The sequence below is a fragment of the Nerophis lumbriciformis genome, linkage group LG22, assembly GCF_033978685.3.
Source record: "Nerophis lumbriciformis linkage group LG22, RoL_Nlum_v2.1, whole genome shotgun sequence".
In the NCBI taxonomy this organism is placed as follows: Eukaryota; Metazoa; Chordata; class Actinopteri; order Syngnathiformes; family Syngnathidae; genus Nerophis; species Nerophis lumbriciformis.
In genome coordinates, this window is record NC_084569.2 from 11,989,466 (window position 1) to 12,010,468 (window position 21,003).

The 21,003-nt window shown below is 39.1% G+C and overlaps 2 protein-coding genes across 6 annotated transcripts in view; both read right to left on the reverse strand.

Moving 5' to 3' along the window:
* The window catches only part of LOC133615561 (BAR/IMD domain-containing adapter protein 2-like), a 241,580-nt gene extending 237,982 nt beyond the window's left edge, over positions 1-3,598 (reverse strand). For 3 of the 4 annotated variants that reach the window (XM_061974243.1, XM_072915671.1, XM_061974242.2), the window contains exon 1: positions 3,106-3,305. In XM_061974243.1, coding sequence (XP_061830227.1) covers positions 3,106-3,177 — 72 coding nt within the window. In that variant the 5' untranslated portion in view covers positions 3,178-3,305. Of the gene's footprint in view, positions 1-3,105; positions 3,306-3,325 lie in introns of those variants that run through there. The other variant, XM_061974241.2, reaches the window with a different exon arrangement.
* A 458-nt stretch (positions 3,599-4,056) lies between these two features.
* On the reverse strand, positions 4,057-19,798 carry LOC133615559 (charged multivesicular body protein 6-like). Of its 2 annotated transcripts, XM_061974237.1 has the most exons (8): positions 19,599-19,798; positions 17,558-17,667; positions 13,187-13,274; positions 13,036-13,122; positions 12,772-12,837; positions 12,560-12,640; positions 4,225-4,291; positions 4,057-4,158 (listed from the first exon to the last, which is right to left on the reverse strand). In XM_061974237.1, the coding sequence occupies exons 1-8, from the start codon at positions 19,662-19,664 to the stop codon at positions 4,112-4,114; spliced, it is 612 nt and encodes a 203-aa protein (XP_061830221.1). In that variant the 5' UTR covers positions 19,665-19,798; the 3' UTR covers positions 4,057-4,111. The 2 variants fall into 2 exon arrangements, with proteins under 2 accessions (XP_061830221.1, XP_061830222.1); XM_061974238.1 differs by lacking the exon at positions 12,772-12,837.
* Between the last annotated feature and the right edge of the window lie 1,205 nt (positions 19,799-21,003).

Sequence of the window (21,003 nt, forward strand, 5' to 3'; positions counted from 1 at the left end):
TGATTTAGCCATTCCTTTACCACTTTTGACGTGTGTTTGGGGTCATTGTCCTGTTGGAACACCCAACTACGCCCAAGACCCAACCTCCGGGCTGATGATTTGAGGTTGAGAAAAGGTGAGACCTTTAATCCCAGGAACACCACACCTACCATCAAGCATGGTGGTGGGATACTTGCCAACCTTGAGACCTCCGAATTCGGGATATGTATATATATATATATATATATATATATATATATATATATATATATATATTTATTAGGGCTGCAACTAACGATTAATTTGATTATCGATTAATCTGTCGATTATTACTTCGATTAATATTTGGATAAAAGAGACAAACTACATTTCTATCCTTTCCAGTATTTTATTGAGAAAAAAAACAGCATACTGGCACCATACTTATTTTGATTATTGTTTCTCAGCTGTTTGTAAATGTTGCAGTTTATAAATTAAGGTTTATTAAAAAAAAAAAAAAAAAAAAATTGGGTTTTTTTTGTTTGTTTTTTAAAGCCTCTGCGCATGCGCATAGCATAGATCCAACGAATCGATGACTAAATTAATCGGCAACTATTTTTATAACCGATTTTAATCGATTAGTTACTGTATATATATATATATATACATATATATATAAATAATCCGTTCATGAATGAGTATATCCATTCGGCCACCGTGTTCAATGGAGAAGTCTAATCTACAAAATGTGCAGGCAGCATACCCCTTCCCCTTCGAGCTGTCCTGGATGAACTGCAATTATTTTTTCCAGTCATTTTGGAACTTGCAAGCGTACTTCTTCTTCTTACTCGTCGTCGCCATGTTTCTTCTTCGTTCTTCTGCTTCCTCTCTGTTATATTTTTGGACATTACTACTTGCCGTAGTTTTGAAGCAATGCATGATGGGAATCCGGATGTGGCGTGTCAGTGTATTAACGTGCCGGCTGGAATAAACACACGCTGAGAAACATTTTTGTGCCTGCCTACTTTATGGGTTATAGATAAAACCTATGGATAACGGAGACATATATAATAGCCTCCTTTTCAGGTGAGAGAGGACGCTAAAGGCAGTGCCTTTAAGGCACGCCCCCAATATTGTTGTCCGGGTGGAAATCGGGAGAAATTCGGGAGAATGGTTGATTTTCGGGAGGAGCACTGAAATTCGGGAGTCTCCCGGAAAAATCGGGAGGTTTGGCAAGTATGGGTGGTGGTGGTAGTATTATGCTCTGGGCCTGTTTTGCTGCCAATCCTATCTTGCTGATTGTACTGTACCATATGTCCCGGCAAGAAACCTGCGTTCAAAGAACTCCGGCTTATTAGTGATTCCCAGAGCCCATAAAAAGTCTGCGGGCTACAGAGCGTTTTCCATTCGGGCTCCAATACTCTGGAATGCCCTCCCGGTAACAGTTAGAGATGCTACCTCAGTAGAAGCATTTAAGTCCCATCTTAAAACTCATTTGTATACTCCAGTCTTTAAATAGACCCCCTTTTTAGACCAGTTGATCTGCTGTTTCTTTTCTTTTCTCCTCTGCCTCCTCGCCGGGTTATTCCGGCTCCGGTGACCATGGATGAAGTGCTGGCTGTCCAGAGTTGGGACCCGGGGTGGACCGCTCGCCTGTGCATCGGTTGGGGACATCTCTGCGCTGCTGACCCGTCTCCGCTCGGGAGGGTCTCCTGCTGGCCCCACTATGGACTGGACTCTCACTACTATGTTAGATCCACTAAGGACTGTTCTTTCACAATATTATGTCACTCGACATCCATTGCTTTCGGTCTCCCATAGAGAGGGGGGGTTACCCACATTTGCGGTTTCTCATAATCATTCACATCAACGTCCCTTATGTGGGCTCTGTACCGAGGATGTCGTTGTGGCTTGTACAGCCCTTTGAGACTTTTGTGATTTAGGGCTATATAAATAAACATTGATTGATTGATTGATTGATTGATTGATTGAATAGAACTGGTGCTTTACAGAGCGTAAATGGGACAATGAATAATGAGGATTACCTCCAAATTCTTTAGGACAACCTAAAATCATCAGCCCGGAGGTTGGGTCTTGGGCGCGGTTGGGTGTTCCAACAGGACAATGACCCCAAACACACGTCAAAAGTGGTAAAGGAATGGCTGAATCAGGCTAGAATTAAGGTTTTTAGAATGGCCTGACTTAAATGTGTGGACAATGCTGAAGAAACAAGTCCATGTCAGAAAACCAACACATTTTACCTGAACTGCACCAATTTTGTCAAGAGAAGTGGTCAAAAACTCAACCAGAATCTTGTGGATGGCTACCAAAAGCAACTTATTGGGACATGTAAGCAAATATTAACATTGCTGTATGTATACTTTTGACCCAGCAGATTTGCTCACATTTTCAGTAGACCCATAATAAATTCATAAAAGAACCAAACTACATGAATATTTTTTTTTTGACCAACAAGTATGTGCTCCAATCACTCTATCACAAAAAAATAAAGAGTTATAGAAATGATTGGAAACTCAAGACAGCCATGACATTATGTTCTTTACAAGTTTATGTAGACTTTCGAGCCTTTTCTGCTCAATAAAAAGGGTCGAAAGGTGAGTTTAAAGCCACATATGAGTGTACATGTTGAGTACTCGGTACAAAAATATGCTTTTGTTACTCTTTCTCCTTTCTCCTTTGTGCAGAACTGGTTTGAATGTTGGAATTGCTTAAGGGCAATTGTTTACTTGTTGCAACAGAGAAGGGGAGGATCAGGCCCAGCCTTCACCGAGAGTCCAACACTCACTAACTCCTGGAATGTCTCTCATTTGTGCACATTGGCGCACACCTTAAATCCAAGAGAGAACAAGCAGTGTCAGGTGTAGTGCACATGGACAGGTGGGAACAGGCTAAGTGGATTGAGATTGGAAATAGGGTCTTAATCATCAAATGGAGCTCCATTCAAGTCATGCTCGTAACCCAGGAGATCAATGAACGCATTGCAGGATAGTCGAAACACTTTTATTAGCTACATTAGTCAAAACACGGTTTTTTTAAAATACATTTGCTAACATTCGACGCGCAAACGTCTGCTTAAAGTCAAAAAGTATCTACGCCACCAAACTTTATTCATTAGAAGCACCTTACCTTGTAGACATTTTCCGTCAATCGGTGAACCTCGTCCGTGCGAGACATCGTGGAGTCTTCGGCCAGGACCATAAAAGATCTATCCCCCAAACGTTTATCCGTGTAAAAAAAAAAATGGAAAAAGGAATAAAAGTTGTTAAATGGGCACTGCTTGAAGAGAATAGGAAGTAAATGGTGATACGACGTTGCAGGTCCGAAATCCTACTGCAACTGAACTCACCTTCCTCGACTGCTTACAGCTGACAGCCTGGGATACCTTCATGAACACTTGGAAAGCTCGTTTTTCCTCATTTTTAACCACATTAGACAAACGCCTCCCACCCGATCAAACACGGAAAAAATAAATGTGTCTTCATTACTAAATTTTACTCATTTAAGTACATTTGTATCAGTCCGATCATCACATTCTCTGTGATTTGAAGCAGAATAAAAATATTTCCCACAGCTTCCAAACGCGGCATCCTTCAGTCCAAAGCGTACATTTGCAGGCCGCCCACACGTTTTGTTTTTTTCCCCCTCTTTCAACTACATTAACATTACAGTTCTTTAATATTCAGGGAGGTTTGCACGTATAACATCAACGTTTCATGCTGCTTGCTTTCTTGCATAAAGGACAAAAAAAACACGTTGCTTTTATATAAAGATAGTTTTTTAACTTGAAAAAAAAACACTGTTGAAGCTTCTTAGTGAAACTATTGCAGCATGGTGTGAAATCAATTTACTTAACGTGTATAAATGCATTAAAAAAAAATTACATATGCTAATTAAAAACTGTGCAACATTTATAATTGTACAAGAGGGTATTATTTTGACCCTGTCTAAACATACATGTAATGATATACAGTGAATATACACATCATTTCTAGCTTATAAAACGGATTGTTTTCATTATCATCAGGAAAAAAAGTAGTAAAGAACGCCCCCTTGTGGACAAAGGATTTACACAAAGTATTCTGAACAAAATTGTTTAATTCAGCATTTAATACAGAAAGAATGTGGTCAAATGTTATGCTGATAACATCTCCCGCTCTGTGTTCTTCGCCCTTCTTCTCTCTGCAATAAAAACAGGATAGATAATCAGGTATCCATTACTGAATGACTCAATGACAGCACCGCTACCTGGTTGTGTCCGCTCCGCCTCTGTGATCGGTTCTGTCGGAACATCCGGAAGCGCCACGTCTTCTCCCTATGTCAAGACGAGGAAACAAAAACGTATGCAAATCAGTTGTAGCGCCACGAGCCACGTCAAACTCAAGACACCGAGAGGCAATAATAGCACGTTGTCGTCGTCGTATTGTACAGCAAACACTGTTATTTGCACATCCACACAGTCTGACTTGTTCAGCTGCACTATTAGACACGTACTCAAACATATCAAGCACTATTAGGATAATATAAATGTTGTCTTTACGCTTCCGGAATGAGGTAATAATATTACTGGAGTAAAGTCCTTAAATTAAGAGAAGTCATAATATTACAGCAAATCAAACGTGCAATGTTATGAGAATAGAGTTGGAATAGTATGACATAAAAGTAAATATTACGAGGGAAAAAAAGCAGTTACATGCCAAGAACAAATGGCAACATTACAACAAATTGCAACCTAAAAAAAAGCTGTAATGTTACAGGAATTACCGTATTTTTCGGACTATAAGGCGCACTTAAAATCCTTTCTTTTTCTCAAAAATCGACAGTGCGCCCTATAACCTGGTGCGGCATGATTCTGGTTTTGCTTACCGACCTCGAAGCAATTTTATTTGGTACATGCTGTAATGATAAGTGTGACCAGTAGATGGCAGTCGCACATAAGAGATACGTGGAGACTGCAAGATGACGCCAGTAAACAACACCAAAACTTTAAATGTTCCATTGAGAATATAGAACATTACACACGACGCTCAAAAATCTGTCAAAACTGTTTTTAGTACGACTTCATACCTGCCAACTTTTGAAATCAGAAAAACCTAGTAGCCAGGGTCCAAGGGCCGCAGGCCCCGGTAGGTCCAGGACAAAGTCCTGGTGGGGGGTTCCTTCGCCCCCCGACGCAAAATGATTATTAGCATTCAGACAGGTTAAAATGTTGCTAAAACCATCACTTTTCTATCAGTCACAGTGACTTTTCAAAACAAAAATATTACAGCAAAAATCATATGGGTTGATTGACGTGTTTATTCTGTAAGCTAACTTCAATAGTTTGAAATTATTTTGACAGTTAATGCCAGTTATCCTGTCAACCTTTCACAAGACTTCAATTTGTTGATTGAAAGTATAAACAGTATAAACACTTTTTACAGTAAACAAATGGTAAAACAGTACTAAACAATTCCATTAAAAAAAAAATTGGTGTCATTATTAACTTTCTGTCCAAGCTTGTATAATCTACTGCCTTGTTCAATTGTATAAAATATTCTGTGCCTAAAATTCACATTTCTATCACAATTACCATACTGTAAACATGGTATGCTAACTTCATTAAAATTAATAGTCCTGTCAATAGCATGGAATTACAATTCAAATGTAGTTTTTTTTGTAAGAAAAGAATTCAAAATATGAAAAATTAATGAAAATTAATTTAAGCCATCAGACACTTGAAAAGTGGCACATCACATCTCTAATGTAATCATTTGAACTTTTCAACAGAAATAGCACTGCAAAAATATTAAGGACATACTTCTGTATTTTGGTAGTTATGCTGTCAACATTTAACAAGATTTCTTCAACTTGGACTTGAAAGCATAAATAGTATAAACACTTTTAACAGTATAACAGTACTAAACAATTCCAATAGATAACATTGGCGTCATTACCTTTTTGTGGCTAAAATCCGAAAAACGTTGAAAGTTTTCCACTTGTATCGCTAGCAACGGCATTAGACTTGTGTTTTTTTGTCCCAACGTGGTCTTTTACATCGCTAATTCCTCCGTTGTCCGATCGAAAAATCTTGTCTGCACAAGGTGCAATTCGCGTAGTTTTCACCCTTTTTGGAACGGATAATTATTCCCGGATAGGCTTTTGAATATTCTTCACGGAATGACTGCAGTTTTCTTTTCGGTTTAAGACTCGTTTGCGATTTTTCTCCGGCTGATTCCATGATCGTTCGCTCGTTTGGAAACAATGGGCAACAGGTGCCTCGTGCTTGGCAGCGGTGCTATAAATAGCCTCGCGCATGGCATTCGGAATGGCTCGATAGGAAGTTACGGGAAGCAGTGTCGATTGTCATTGTTGTTACGCGATTTTGTGAATAAAACTTTTAAAAAAATATATTTTTTTAATTAATGAAAAACCTTATTTTTTATCACTGCAACCGTAACCCGGAATAGGTTGATGAAAACCGTACTAATTACGGGAAAACCGGAGTAGTTGGCAGGTATGCAGTCACACATAAGAGATACGTGTAGACTGCAAGATGACGCCAGTAAACAACACCAAAACTTTAAATGTTCCATTGAGAATACAGAACATTACACACGACGCTCAAAAATCTGTCAAAACTGTTTTTAGTACGACTTCGGTAAGCTATGAAGCCGCAACGCTTGATGGATTGTCGGCGCATTAAACATACGAGTATTATTATGGTGCGTGTATAAAGATTGCTAAATGGCACCTATTAGTAGACATATTACCTGGCGTTTTGTTTCGCAATATTATGCAAAACCAACTTTTCTTACCTTCTGGTACCTGCTGATCTGTACTTGGGATCTGCATAAGTCTTGAAACTGTGTGCGTTTCCGCCATTGTAGTCCGTGCCGACGCCGTAGTTATAAGCTTCTTCTTTTTGTCTACCTTCTTATGTGGCATACATTTTCCGCTGTTGCCATATCTAATATAAAGTAGTGTAAAGTTCTTACTTATATCTGTCAGTAGAGAAGCTATCAAAGCGCTAAAAACTGTAGTGCAGAGGTGTCAAACTCAAATACAGAGTGGGACAAAATTTAAAACTGAACAAAGCCGCGGGCCAAGGTTGAACAAATTAACCTTTTAATAGGGACCCAAACAAGTTTTGCATTGGATATTGAACAAGCAAGGCTTATATAACTTTATAGTGACATGCAAAATCGAGTTTCAAATAATAATACCAATAATTAAAAAATATCAATGGCATATGAAATACAATTTAAATAAAAATGGAATGCCTCTTTTCTATTTGCAGCCTTCTGAGGTAAATATCTACATTAACTTTTTCCACAGGCTAATACATTTGAAAATAAAATAATGAATAAAACAACCATTCAGGACTTTAAACTGCTCAGTTTGCAACACACTGATCTAATCCGATGTGCCCAAGCCAGATACCTGCCATCTTTTCTTGGATGCTAGTTCATTAATGTCGGGGCTCAGGCTTTGAGCTGAGGCAACCTTCATTATCGAACGAAGGTGTTCATCAGTCATTACATCTCGTCCACCCGGACCACAGTCTTGGGGGCATGCCTTAAATGCACTGCCTTTAACGTACTCTACGAGCTACTGTCACGTCCTCCTTTCATCCATTCTAACATCGTTCAGACCCAGTCACAAGATATGTGCGGCTTCTGTGCGCACACACGAGTGAATGCAACGCATACTTCATCAACAGCGATACAGGTTACACTGAGGGTGCCAGTATAAAAAACTTTAACACTGTTAGAAATATACGCCACACTGTGAATCCACACCAAACAAGAATGACAAACACATTTCGGGAGAACATCCGCACCGTAACACAACAGAACAAATACCCAGAATCCTTTGCAGCACTAACTATTCCGGGACGCTACAAAATACACCCCCGCTACCACCAAACCCCCCACCCCCCCACACACACACACCTTGTAGCGTCCCGGAAGAGTTAGTGCTGCAAAGGGTTCTGGGTATTTGTTCTGTTGTGTTTATGTTGTGTTACGGTGCGGATGTTCTCCCGAAATGTGTTTGTCATTCTTGTTTGGTGTGGATTCACAGTGTGCCGTATATTTCTAACAGTGTTAAAGTTTTTTATTCGGCTACCCTCAGTGTAACCTGTATCGCTGTTGATGAAGTATGCGTTGCATTCAATTGTGCGTGCGTGCAGAAGCCGCACATGTTACGTGACTGGGCCAGCACTCGTTGGACTGGCTGAAAAGCAGACGTGACGATTTTCGGGAAGGGAGCTGAAGTTCGGAAGACTCCCGGGAGGGTTGGCAAGTATTAGAATTAGCGGTGTTACCGCGGCACCGCCGCAATATATAATCGGCGGGCCAGCTTTAGTGTTAATTTGATATCGCCTCAAGGGCCAAATTTGGCCCGCGGGCCAGAGTTTGACACCCCACAGAACTTTAGTTATTAGAGAGTTCCGGTCGGGCGGTTTTTCACGGGACACATTTCCGGCGTTGTTGCATTATTGAGCCACGGATGAGGAGATGCTGCTCCGTTCTTGAAAAAAACCTGACTGGACCCGCTTATCGGCAGTGCGCCTTATAATCCGGTGCGCCCTATGGTCCGGAAAATACGGTATGTTAGAATATTAAGAGACGGAACCAAGTAGTTACAAGAAAATACAGTAGGTTAGAATATTAAGAGACAGAACCAAGCAGTTACAAGAAAAAATCGTAACATGACAGGATAAAACTGGAACATAAATTGTAATTTTACAAGAAAAAAGTTGTATTGTTACTGGAATTATGTTAGAATATTAAGAGAAAAAAATTGCCCTTGTGAGAATAAAGTTAGAAGATGCTAGGAATAAAGAGGAAATATTACAAGAACAAGGTCATGCTACTATAAAAAATAAAGTCAAAATATTAACAAATGTATTGACAATTTGTAAAGACGGAGCAACCCAAAATGTGTGTTTAAAGACACAAAATGCAAACTGATTCACATAAAAAATGTATTTTACAACTTTGCTGTAAACTTTTTGTCTGTCTTAGAATTAGGACATTTTTCTTACATACAGGGGACGGCGTGGCGAAGTTGGTAGAGTGGCCGTGCCAGCAATCGGAGGGTTGCTGGTTACCGGGGTTCAATCCCCACCTTCTACCATCCTAGTCACGTCCGTTGTGTCCTTGGGCAAGACACTTCACCCTTGCTCCTGATGGCTGCTGGTTAGCGCCTTGCATGGCAGCTCCCGCCATCAGTGTGTGAATGTGTGTGTGAATGGGTGAATGTGGAAATAGTGTCAAAGCGCTTTGAGTACCTTGAAGGTAAAAAAGCGCTATACAAGTATAACCCATTTATCATTTATACTCAAATGACAACTTTATCAAATGTTATGTCATTTTCTTTAATTGTACTTTTTTTCTTTCCTTCAATACGGGGTCAGCAACCCGCGGCTCTTGAGTGGAGCCCTGGTGGCTCCATGGAGCTTTTTCAAAAATGTATGGAAATGGGGGAAAAAAATGGGGTGAAAAATATAGTATTTGTTGTAATATGGTTTCTGTAGGACAGGGGTCGGCAACCCGTGGCTCTTTAGCGCCGCCCTAGTGGCTCTCTGGAGCTTTTTCAGAAATGTAAAATGAATGAAAAATGGAAAAAGATGAGGGGAAAAAAAATCTATTTTTTGTTTTAATATGGTTTCTGTAGGAGGACAAACATGACACAAACCTCCCTAATTGTTATAAATCCCACTGTTTATATTAAACATGCTTCACTGATTCGAGTATTTGGCGAGCGCCGTTTTGTCCTACTAATTTTGGCGGTCCTTGAACTCACCGTAGTTTGTTTACATGTATAACTTTCTCCGACTTTCTAGGACGTGTTTTATGCCACTTCTTTTTCTGTCTCATTTTGTCCACCAAACTTTTAAGGTTGTGCATGAAAGGTGAGTTTTGTTGATGTTATGGACTTGTTGGAGTGCTAATCAGACATATTTGGTCACTGCATGACTGCAAGCTAATCGATGCTAACATGCTATTTAGGCTAGCTATATGTACATATTGCATCATAATGCCTCATTTGAACTATATTTGAGGTCATTTAGTTTCCTTTAAGTCCTCTTAATTCAATGTATATCTCATGACACACTATCTGTATGTAATATGGCTTTTAATTTTTTGCGGCTCCAGACAGATTTTTTTTTTGTATTTTTGGTCCAATATGGCTCTTTCAACATTTTGGGTTGCTGACCCCTGCTGTAGGAGGACAAACACGACACAAACCTTCCTAATTGTTATAAAGCCCACTGTTTAATATGTTTGTGTTCATGCTTCACTGATAACAGTATTTGGCGAGCGTCGTTTTGTCCTACTAATTTAAGCAGCCCTTGAACTCACCGCTGTGTGGACTGTGACTCAACTTTATTCAAATCAAATCAAATCAACTTTATTTATAAAGCACATTTAAAATTTACCACAGGGGTAGCCAAAGTGCTGTACAATGGGCAGGTTAAAAGATAAAACGAGTACCGAGCAAACACAACACAACACAAACAGAACACGATAAAAAATAAATAAATGAAATAGAATAAATAAAAACATAAAAACAGGTTCACAGCAGGTGTATTATGGGGCTATTGTTTACATGTATAACTTTCTCCGACACTGCCACAGACAGACGTGTTTTATGCCACTCCTTCTTTGTCTCATTTTGTCCACCAAACGTTTTATGCTGTGCGTGAATGCACAAAGCTGAGCTTTGTTGATATTATTGACGTGTTATGGAGTGCTAATCAGGCATATTTGGCCAGTGCATGGCTGCAAGCTAATCGATGCTAACCTGCTATTTAGGCTAGCTGTATGTACATATTGCATCATTATGCCTCATTTGTAGGTATATTCGAGCTTATTTAATTTCCTTATCTTATGTCCTCTGTGTATTTAGTTTATTTTTCCATGTTTCATGACATGTTATCTGTATGTAATATTGGCTGCATTTCTGATTTTTAGTGTGCCATGTTGTTCCAGACCACAGCAAACGTTACCTAGCTTCCATTAGAAGAAGACTGCCTGCCGTTTCCTTTAACTTGGACACACACATCTATACCTTTGTCCAGTCATAGTCATAGTCATTTTGATAGTAGGCTAATAAAGCTAATTAGCGACTTATATCATGTGTCGCCATCATTATAACACTTATATAAGTCTTTAAATTTTTTGCCGCTCCAGACAGATAACTTTTTTTGTATTTTTGGTCCAATATGGCTCTTTCAACATTTCAGATTGCCGACCCCTGCTTGAAGGGGAATATTATCACCAGACCTATGTAAGCGTCAATATATACCTTGATGTTGTAGAAAAAAGACCTTTTTTTTTTTTTAACCGATTTCCGAACTCTAAATGGGTGAATTTTGGCGAATTAAACGCCTTTCTATTATTCGCTCTCGGAGCGATGACGTCACGTTGTGACGTCACATCGGGAAGCAATCCGCCATTTTCTCAAACACATTACAAACACAGAGTCAAAACAGCTCTGTTATTTTCCGTTTTTTCGACTGTTTTCCGTACCTTGGAGACATCATGCCTCGTCGGTGTGTTGTCGGAGGGTGTAGCAACACGAACAGGGACGGATTCAAGTTGCACCAGTGGCCCAAAAATGCGAAAGTGGCAAGAAATTGGACGTTTGTTCCGCACACTTTACCGACGAAAGCTATGCTACGACAGAGATGAAAGAATGTGTGGATATCCTGCGACACTCAAAGCAGATGCATTTCCAACGATAAAGTCAAAGAAATCTGCCGCAAAAACCCCCAGGAAAAGAGAGCGGATGAGGGTATGTCTACAGAATATATTAATTGATGAAAACTGGGCTGTCTGCACTCTCAAAGTGCATGTTGTTGCCAAATGTATTTCATATGCTGTAAACCTAGTTTATAGTTGTTAGTTTCCTTTAATGCCAAACAAACACATACCAATCGTTGGTTAGAAGGCGATCGCCGAATTGGTCCTCGCTTTCTCCCGTGTCGCTGGCTGTCGTGTCGTTTTCGTCGGTTTCGCTTGCATCAAACCGATATGGCTCAATAGCTTCAGTTTCTTCTTCAATTTCGTTTTTGCTACCTGCCTCCACACTACAACCATCCGTTTCAATACATAAGCCGCTGAAATCCGAGTCTGAATCCGAGCTAATGTCGCTATAAACTTGCTGTTCTATCCGCCATGTGTGTTTGTATCGGCATCACTATGTGACGTCACAGGAAAATGGACGGGTGTATATAACGATGGTTAAAATCAGGCACTTTGAAGCTTTTTTTAGGGATATTGCGTGATGGGTAAAATTTTGAAAAAAACTTCGAAAAATAAAATAAGCCACTGGGAACTGATTTTTAATGGTTTTAACCCTTCTGAAATTGTGATAATGTTCCCCTGTAATAATACAACCAGTCTTTCATAGAATCAGTCCCTTGGCTCATGAACTTTAATAGCCGATAGTTTTGGTCAAATTTTGAATTTTCGTTACTATTTTTCTCAAATTGTCTGTTGCCCTTTTCCCAGCCGGGGAGGGTTTTCCTCATCCCTTTGATAGTCTACAATGGAAATAAGGTTAGTGGTCGACACTTCACTCTACTTACCCCAGTAATGGCTTCCAGTTCAGCCAAAACAGCGTCCTCGTCTTCTTGCGTCAACGCTCCGGCCAACATGTCATCAATTTCCTGCAGAAGGAATAAATACAGATTCATTCAGCTTCACGGAGGTGGTGTTGGTAAGTCGTTACAGCCCCCTAGTGGTACAATCTGAGGTATTTATTGTGCACATACATTAAGGTAGGGGAAATCTAATTGACCTTTTGATACTCAATTGCTTCCTGGGTCTCGTCTAGGATTCTCTCCACATCTTCTATTGACATGATCTGCCACACATAAAAAATGGGAGAGGATTTGTGTGAGGGTGCACAGCTGCAGCAGCAGGCTTTGCTTCCTAATCGTTTAATCTCCAAACAAGGTGAGCAGACACAAGCTACAGTATCATCATCAGCTCTAAAACACGCTTCGCAGAAAGTTTGAGGAGTGCAGTTTTACCAAAGTGACACGTTGATGTATTTATCTACCTGGTGCATACTCTTCAGACAATCATTGCCGGCTTGCAGCCCCTCGATGACTTTCAGCTCAATTTGCATGAACTCGATGTCTTGAACCTAAAAATAAACATACTTTAGTTTCACTTGTGTTCATTTTAGAATGCATGGGAAACTTTAATACCATTCGCTCAATGTTTGAGATCTGATTTTCTGTCTTGTCTAGCAGCTGATCCTGATAGCGCTTCTTCTTCAGTAGCAGCAGAGCCTTTCTGCAAAACACAATATAATATCAAATATCCTCATTGTCTCCCTGAGTGCTGCTTCCCCTCAGCTGTGGCTGATTGGCACCTGGCCACACCTGGTGTCAATCAGCCAGCTGCTATTTGAACCTGCCTTCCCCTCCAGTCAGTGCTGGATTATTGTCATTGTTGATGTCACTACTACCTGTCATAATACTTGTCGTTGTAGCTCTGTCTACTTTTGTTCACTCTGCTCATGTCATAGTTCCTTCGTGTCACAGTAAGTGTTTTTGTTTCTTGTCGACAGTTAGCCTTTGTGCTATTTTAGTTCATAGCCAAGTTTGTTCTCCGCCTTGTGCGCGCCTTCTGTTTGTACCCTTTTTGTTTTTGTTTTTTGCTATAGTGTTAAATTAAATCATGTTTTCCTGTTCAATGCCTGCCGTCTCTGCATCTTTGGGTTCGTCACCAACAAACTCTGACAATCATGTAAAGTTATTAACTTGTTACCTATAACTTCTTTTAACGGTGCTAATTTTGTTTGACGCGCGATGGACTAAACTGACCCTCGGGCCATTCCGTAGATTGGGAAAATTTAGCTGCGTTCAGTTGCTGTTCAGCCACAAGTGGGACAAAAATAGATAGCAGCGATGGACACAAAAAAGGGTTCATTATGGAAAGCCGTTCTTCCGACAAGACGAGACTATTTGTGTCTGAGAACCGTCGCCGTAAGACGTCATCATTGGAGCAAATGCATGCTTGCATTTAGAGGGGTGGAGCTTCACTTCTGTGTTTAACATCATTTGCAAATTGTTACTGTAACTGGTAGGGGTGTAACGGTACACAAAAATTTCGGTTCGGTACGTACCTCGGTTTAGAGGTCACGGTTCGGTTCATTTTCGGTACAGTAAGAAAACAACAAAATATAAATATTTTGATTATTTATTTACCAAATTTGTAAACAATGGCTTTATCCTTTTAACATTGGGAACACTATAATAATCCTGCCCACGTTAATCAATGTTAAACTGCCTCAAGTTGTTGCTCAGATTAAATACAATGACAAAACTTTTCTTCTACATATAAAAAAGTGCAACATTAAACAGTTTCAAGTCAACTCATCATGCTTAATTTATTACAGCATTTGAGGAAGCCTGTAGTTGATTTTTATTATGTAAATGTTATATTTTTATCAACATGTGATAGCAGGGACCCTGCCATTCAAAACTAAGCTGCTGCATTACTAATGATTAATGTAACTATAGCTGAAAAAATGGTACAATAGCAATAGGAGAGACTATTCATCCCTGAACACCATGGAGTTCATGTAGGCTTAATGATACACTCACATTTTTATATCAACTATCAGAGACAGAAACTCTTCATTTAACATAATGTCATTTTTTGCTGCTTCAACACAGCTCAATCAACACAGAAAAAGGTAAAGTGAAATAAGAGACAGACAGGGCTTTGCTGTCCGTAACACACACACACACGCACACCGCAAAATGAGCTAACAAAAACAACAGATTTTGTAAAAATAACAAGAACCAAAAAAATATAGATTTAATCACTTTTGTTTCGTTTGTATACTGATAAGATACTTGGTATCGATATAATTAAAATCTGGATCAATCACCCTTACCTTACATTGAAGCTTCAGCTGTTAGCTTCCTGTGTTGTCCTGCTCGGTGTGAGTGTGTGTGTGTTTGTGCGTGTGTGTAGCATACTAAGCCATTGATTTTCCTCGAGTCCTCCGGTGATAATGCTACTTGGAAGAAACTTAGTTCATTTTAACGACGGATAGATAGACGAGTTGCAATTTTACGACGAGAAATCATTTTCATAATTGTAAAAGAAATTACTTGTAAAATCATCAGAAAAAAGTGAGTCAAGTTAAATAGTATTATGGAAAAGTAGTTATGTTGCAATACATAAGTCATGATATTGAAAACAAATCTATTAAGATGGAATAAAAAACGCAATGTTATAAAAAGTTACGAGAAAAAAGCTACAGTAAATGTGCCTTAATAATAACGGACAAACAACGTTAAATAAATTGCAACGTTTCGTGAGAACCGTCACATAATTTGTGAAAAAAGATGTAATGATAAAGTTGTAATAGTACGAGACAACAAACAAAGCCATGATGTTACGAGATTTAAGTAGTAATATTACCCCAAAACCATCAAATTGTTAAGAAAAAAAACTTTGGCCGTGAGAATTTCAATCCATCTATTAAAGCAAAGTTCTGAAAATAGCCAACATTTTCAAAATAATTTAGTTGAAATATTACTATTAGGGCTGTCAAATTATTAATGTTTTAAATAGGACTACCGTATTTTTCGGAGTATAAGTCGCACCGGAGTATAAGTCGCACCTGCCGAAAATGCATAATAAAGAAGGAAAAAAACATATATAAGTCGCACTGGAGCCCGGCCAAACTATGAAAAAAACTGCGACTTATAGTCCGAAAAATACGGTAATCACATTTTGGAATTTGGATTAATCATGACTAATCACAGGTGCATACTCGCGTTCATCATTTAAATGAACTTAAGAAAAGTGTCACGACGTGGTTTTCGCTTACTGCGGGGTCGTTCTCCCAGGAAGGCAAACGGAGGACTCCGGACAGGACTTGCAGGTAGGAAAATGATTTAATTTTAAGAAACACTCAACGAGGTACAAAACAGAAAACAACCCGAAGGCAAGCGTGCCTATCGCACGCGGAAGCTAAGGCAAAAACTTAGGACATGAAACTATAGACATGAACCTCACCAAAACTGTGGGATGAAACAACTAGCATTAACTATGGCATAGAACAAACACGAAACTGTGGCATGAAACCAATACGAAACTGTGGCATGAAACAACTAGCATTAACTATGGCATAGAACAAACACGAAACTGTGGCATGAAACCAATACGAAACCGTGGCATGAAACAACTAGCATTAACTATGGCATAGAACAAACACGAAACTGTGGCATGAAACCAATACGAAACTGTGGCATGAAACAACTAGCATTAACTATGGCATAGAACAAACACGAAACTGTGGCATGAAACCAATACGAAACCGTGGCATGAAACAACTAGCATTAACTATGGCATAGAACAAACACGAAACTGTGGCATGAAACCAATACGAAACTGTGTCATGAAACAACTAGCATTAACTACGGCATAGAACAAACACGAAACTGTGGCATGAAACCAATACGAAACTGTGGCATGAAACAACTAGCATTAACTATGGCATAGAACAAACACAAAACTGTGGCATGAAACCAATACGAAACCGTGGCATGAAACAACTAAGACTTACGTAGTCCAGGCATGAGGCAAACAACTAATGACGCCAGGAACACTGACTGGCAAAGACAGGCTTAAATAGTCCTCCGATTAGAAGCAGGTGCGCGTCTTGAACACCAGAGGCAGGTGAAAATCATAAGCAGCCATGGCAACCAAAACAAACTCAGGTGTCAAACAGGAACTAAAAGAGTCCAAAACTAACAGAAGATAACAAAAACATGATCCGGACCACGGATCATGACAGAAAGACCCCAACGTTTGTACACAAATGCAATGTCATTGTTAGAATGTCATCCAAGAACGTTTGCACAAAACTTGGTAACAGTTCTAGCTCAAGTTTTCAGGCTGTATTTTGGAGGTAAATTTGCCAGCGAGCACACCAGTCAGAGTCTCCTCACTCATGTTTGTACTGACGTATGCATTGATCCGATCACTGACTGCTCAGTGGCCTAGTGGTTAAGAGTGTCCACCCTGAGATCTGTAGGTTGTGAGTCCGAGTCATACCAAAGACTATATAAATGGGACCCATTACCTCCCTGCTTGACAGTCAGCATCAAGGGTTGGAATTGGGGGTTAACTCACCAAAAATGATTCCCGGGCGCGGCCACCGCTGCTGCTCACTGCTCCCCTCACCTCCCAGGGGGTGATCAAGGGTGATGGGTCAAATGCAGAGAATAATTTCGCCACACCTAGTGTGTGTGTGACAATCATTGGTACTTTAACTTTACTTTGACTGTATAACGGTTAAGGTAAATGAGCCTGTACGGTCAAAGTAAATTGCATGAATAATCGATAATTTTTTGTGATTAATCATATTAGTTAACTTGTTAATTTTGACAGCCCTAATTACACATAAAAAGTTGTAAAATCATCTTCAATCTTAAACTTAAAACACAGCTATTCAGGTATGACTTAATCCTTATTACTACTTTCCCCCCTATAATATTGGTTCTTTATTTAATGGCAATACTTCCTCCTGTGTGATAAATGGTAATATTTACTCTTTTCTGCCATCTTTGAGCAGCTGCTTGGCCAGAAGATGCTCTTTCTCCTGATGGAGGGTGATCCTCTTTTGATACTGCTTCAGTTTATCTCTCTGCTGCTTCAGTTGCTGGGAAAGAAAATGCAACATGTCACAGACAGAATACGATACTTTAACTGGTGTTAACTATTGCCTACAGTTCAGGAGAGAACACACAGTAGCTAATACAAATAATAACAGAAGAAATGAACACATTAAAAAGATGGTTTGACAAGAACAGACTATCTTTGAGTCTCAGTAAAACTAAAATAATGCTATTTGGTAACAGTAGAAGAGAAAGTCAAACATATATACAAATAGACGGAATAGAAATTGAAAGAGTAAATGAAACCAAATTTCTAGGTATAATGATTGATGATAAATTGAACTGGGAAGCTCATGTAAAAAATATACCGGTACAACAAAGTAGCAAGAAACACGTCAATAATGAATGAAGCAAAACATGTTCTAGACTAAAAATCACTTCATATTCTCTGCTGCTTGCTAGTGTTACCATATCTGAGATATTGTGCATAAATATGGGGAAATAACTACAAAAGTCATTAATTAACGGTGTTACAAAAAAAGATCAGTTAGAATATTACATAATGTTGGATATAGAGAACACACAAACCCTTTATTTATTGAATCGAAAATACTGAAATTCCACAACATAGTGAATTTGCAAACAGCTAAAATTATACACAAAGCAAACTATAACCTGCTACCCAAGAATATACAACAATTCTTCTCAAAAAAAGAGGGGAAATATAATCTTAGAGAAAAATTGTATTTAAAACATTTGTACGCACGTACAACAATTAAGACCTTCAGTATATCAGTATGTGGAATTAAATGATGGTATGGAGTAACCAAAGAAATCAAACAATGTACTAATATGATCCACTTCAAGAAACTCTTCAAACTTAAAAGTGTTTACAAAGTACAAAGAAGAAGAACCATGATAAACATTCTGAATTTATTTCATCCATCCATTCATTTTCAAGATAATCTTATTTATCTCACCATATGACATATAACTTACTTCACTAATTATTTTTTATTTATTTGTATTGTTACTTATGGAATATATTGTGAATATATTGAGAACAGGAAGTGAACAAAAGTTTCAACAACTGCTATGTAAAGGAAAAGGGGTAGGATTAAATAAACTCTGCTTCTTCCTACTCCTTTTTGAACACGTTGAATAGAGGAACTGGAAATCGTGATGCATCATGTTGAATGCATGCATGTGTGATGCATCATGTTGTATGCATGCATGTGTGACGTATCATGTTGTATGCATGCATGCATGTGTGATGCATCATGTTGTATGCATGCATGTGTGATGTATCATGTTGTATGCATGCATGTGTGATGTATCATGTTGTATGCATGCATGTGTGATGTATCATGTTGTATGCATGCATGTGTGATGCATCAAGTTGTATGCATGTGTGATGCATCATGTATGCGTGCATGTGTGATGTATCATGTTGTATGCATGCATGTGTGATGTATCATGTTGTATGCATGCATGTGTGATGCATCATGTTGTATGAATGCATGTGTGATGTATCATGTTGAATGCATGCATGTGTGATGTATCATGTTGTATGCATGCATGCATGTGTGATGCATCATGTTGTATGCATGCATGTGTGATGTATCATGTTGTATGCATGCATGTGTGATGTATCATGTTGTATGCATGCATGTGTGATGCATCAAGTTGTATGCATGCATGTGTGATGTATCATATTGTATACATGCATGTTCAAAATAAACACAAACTCAACAGTACTTCTTATAATCACATTAGAACGCGTCTCACTACTGTGGCATTCATTTATAGGTACAAAATAAGTTAACATGTTACATACACACATCTAGTCAGGTTGAAATTCTGTGGAATTATTTGGAAAAATAACTTTTCAATGATGCTAAATGCTAATGCTAATGCTAACACCACCGCCACTATAACGGTCCTGCTAATCGGCTTTCCCCGGCTAGGAGCTCACCAAAACGGCCTTGTCCTGTTCCGTGACGCGTGAGGGTCGACTCTTTCCCCCAAACACGTTTCCCATTATTTAGACACATCCCCGCCACATCCCTCTTTTACCTGGCGGACAATATATGTTTAATTTCGAGGTACTTTGTCATGGTAAAAACGCAGCAACGGAACTGCTAGTAAGCGAGCAAGACAGCTAGTAGGTACGTCATCATTTGCTATTATTGCTACGGCAAGGGAGGAAGAACAAAACAGCAGCAAAAAGCGATTCAAATTAATACGAATTGGCGTTATTATTCACTACATTCATTTTATTTTTATTAAATGTTTCAGTGACGACACTTAGCACTTTCGACAGCAACCATGATCTATATACATTTTTAAATGTTCAATTTCAACTGTTTTAACTACACTCTATGTTGAGTATTAAACTCTGCGACTGTTTTTTTTTTCTTTCGGATATTGACCACGTTGGAGTTCCGGTCAGAGTTCACGGTCATCATTTGGACTCTTCAAACTTTAATTGTGAATATTGGTTTGGGTTAGGTTAAGTTAGTATACCGTCGATGACTAGAGCACCGATTAAAAAGTAGCAGACAAACAAGTTACCATACATTCACACAAGTCAAAAAAAAAGAAGCGGAAGTGACACGGTCACGAAATGCTTCAAAATAAAAGTATCTGAAAACGTATGTAAACATGGATAATTCTTAACACTATATTGTGTCAGTTAAGTTTTACAACCGCATTTATTACTTAATATTAGTATGGGATAAGATTAGATACTATTGACTTTATTCATCTCACTATTGTGTGGATACAGTGCAGATACTCAAAAAATAAAGTAAAACACATGAAAACAATAGGGAAACAATAAAGAACACCATCCATCCATCCATTTCCTACCGCTTATTCCCTTTTGGGGTCGCGGGGGGCGCTGGAGCCTATCTCAGCTACAACCGGGCGGAAGGCGGGGTACACCCTGGACAAGTCGCCACCTCATCGCAGGGCCAACACAGATAGACAGACAACATTCACACTCACATCCACACACTAGGGCCAATTTAGTATTGCCAATCAACCTATCCCCAGGTGCATGTTTTTGGAAGTGGGAGGAAGCCGGAGTACCCGGAGAGAACCCACGCATTCACGGGGAGAACATGCAAACTCCACACAGAAAGATCCCGAGCCCGGGATTGAACCCAAGACTACTCAGGACCTTCGTATTGTGAGGCAGATAAAGAACACACATGACATAAAGACATTCAAAGAGTACAGAGCTGATCAGTGGTGCCATTTCTACATACAGCTACAAAATTGAAACACAAAGAAAAAAAATAGCAATAAATACGAACAACAAAGCAACTTAGACAACCAACTCCATCCTAGGCACCCCACTAGCTAGAAGTCTCCAG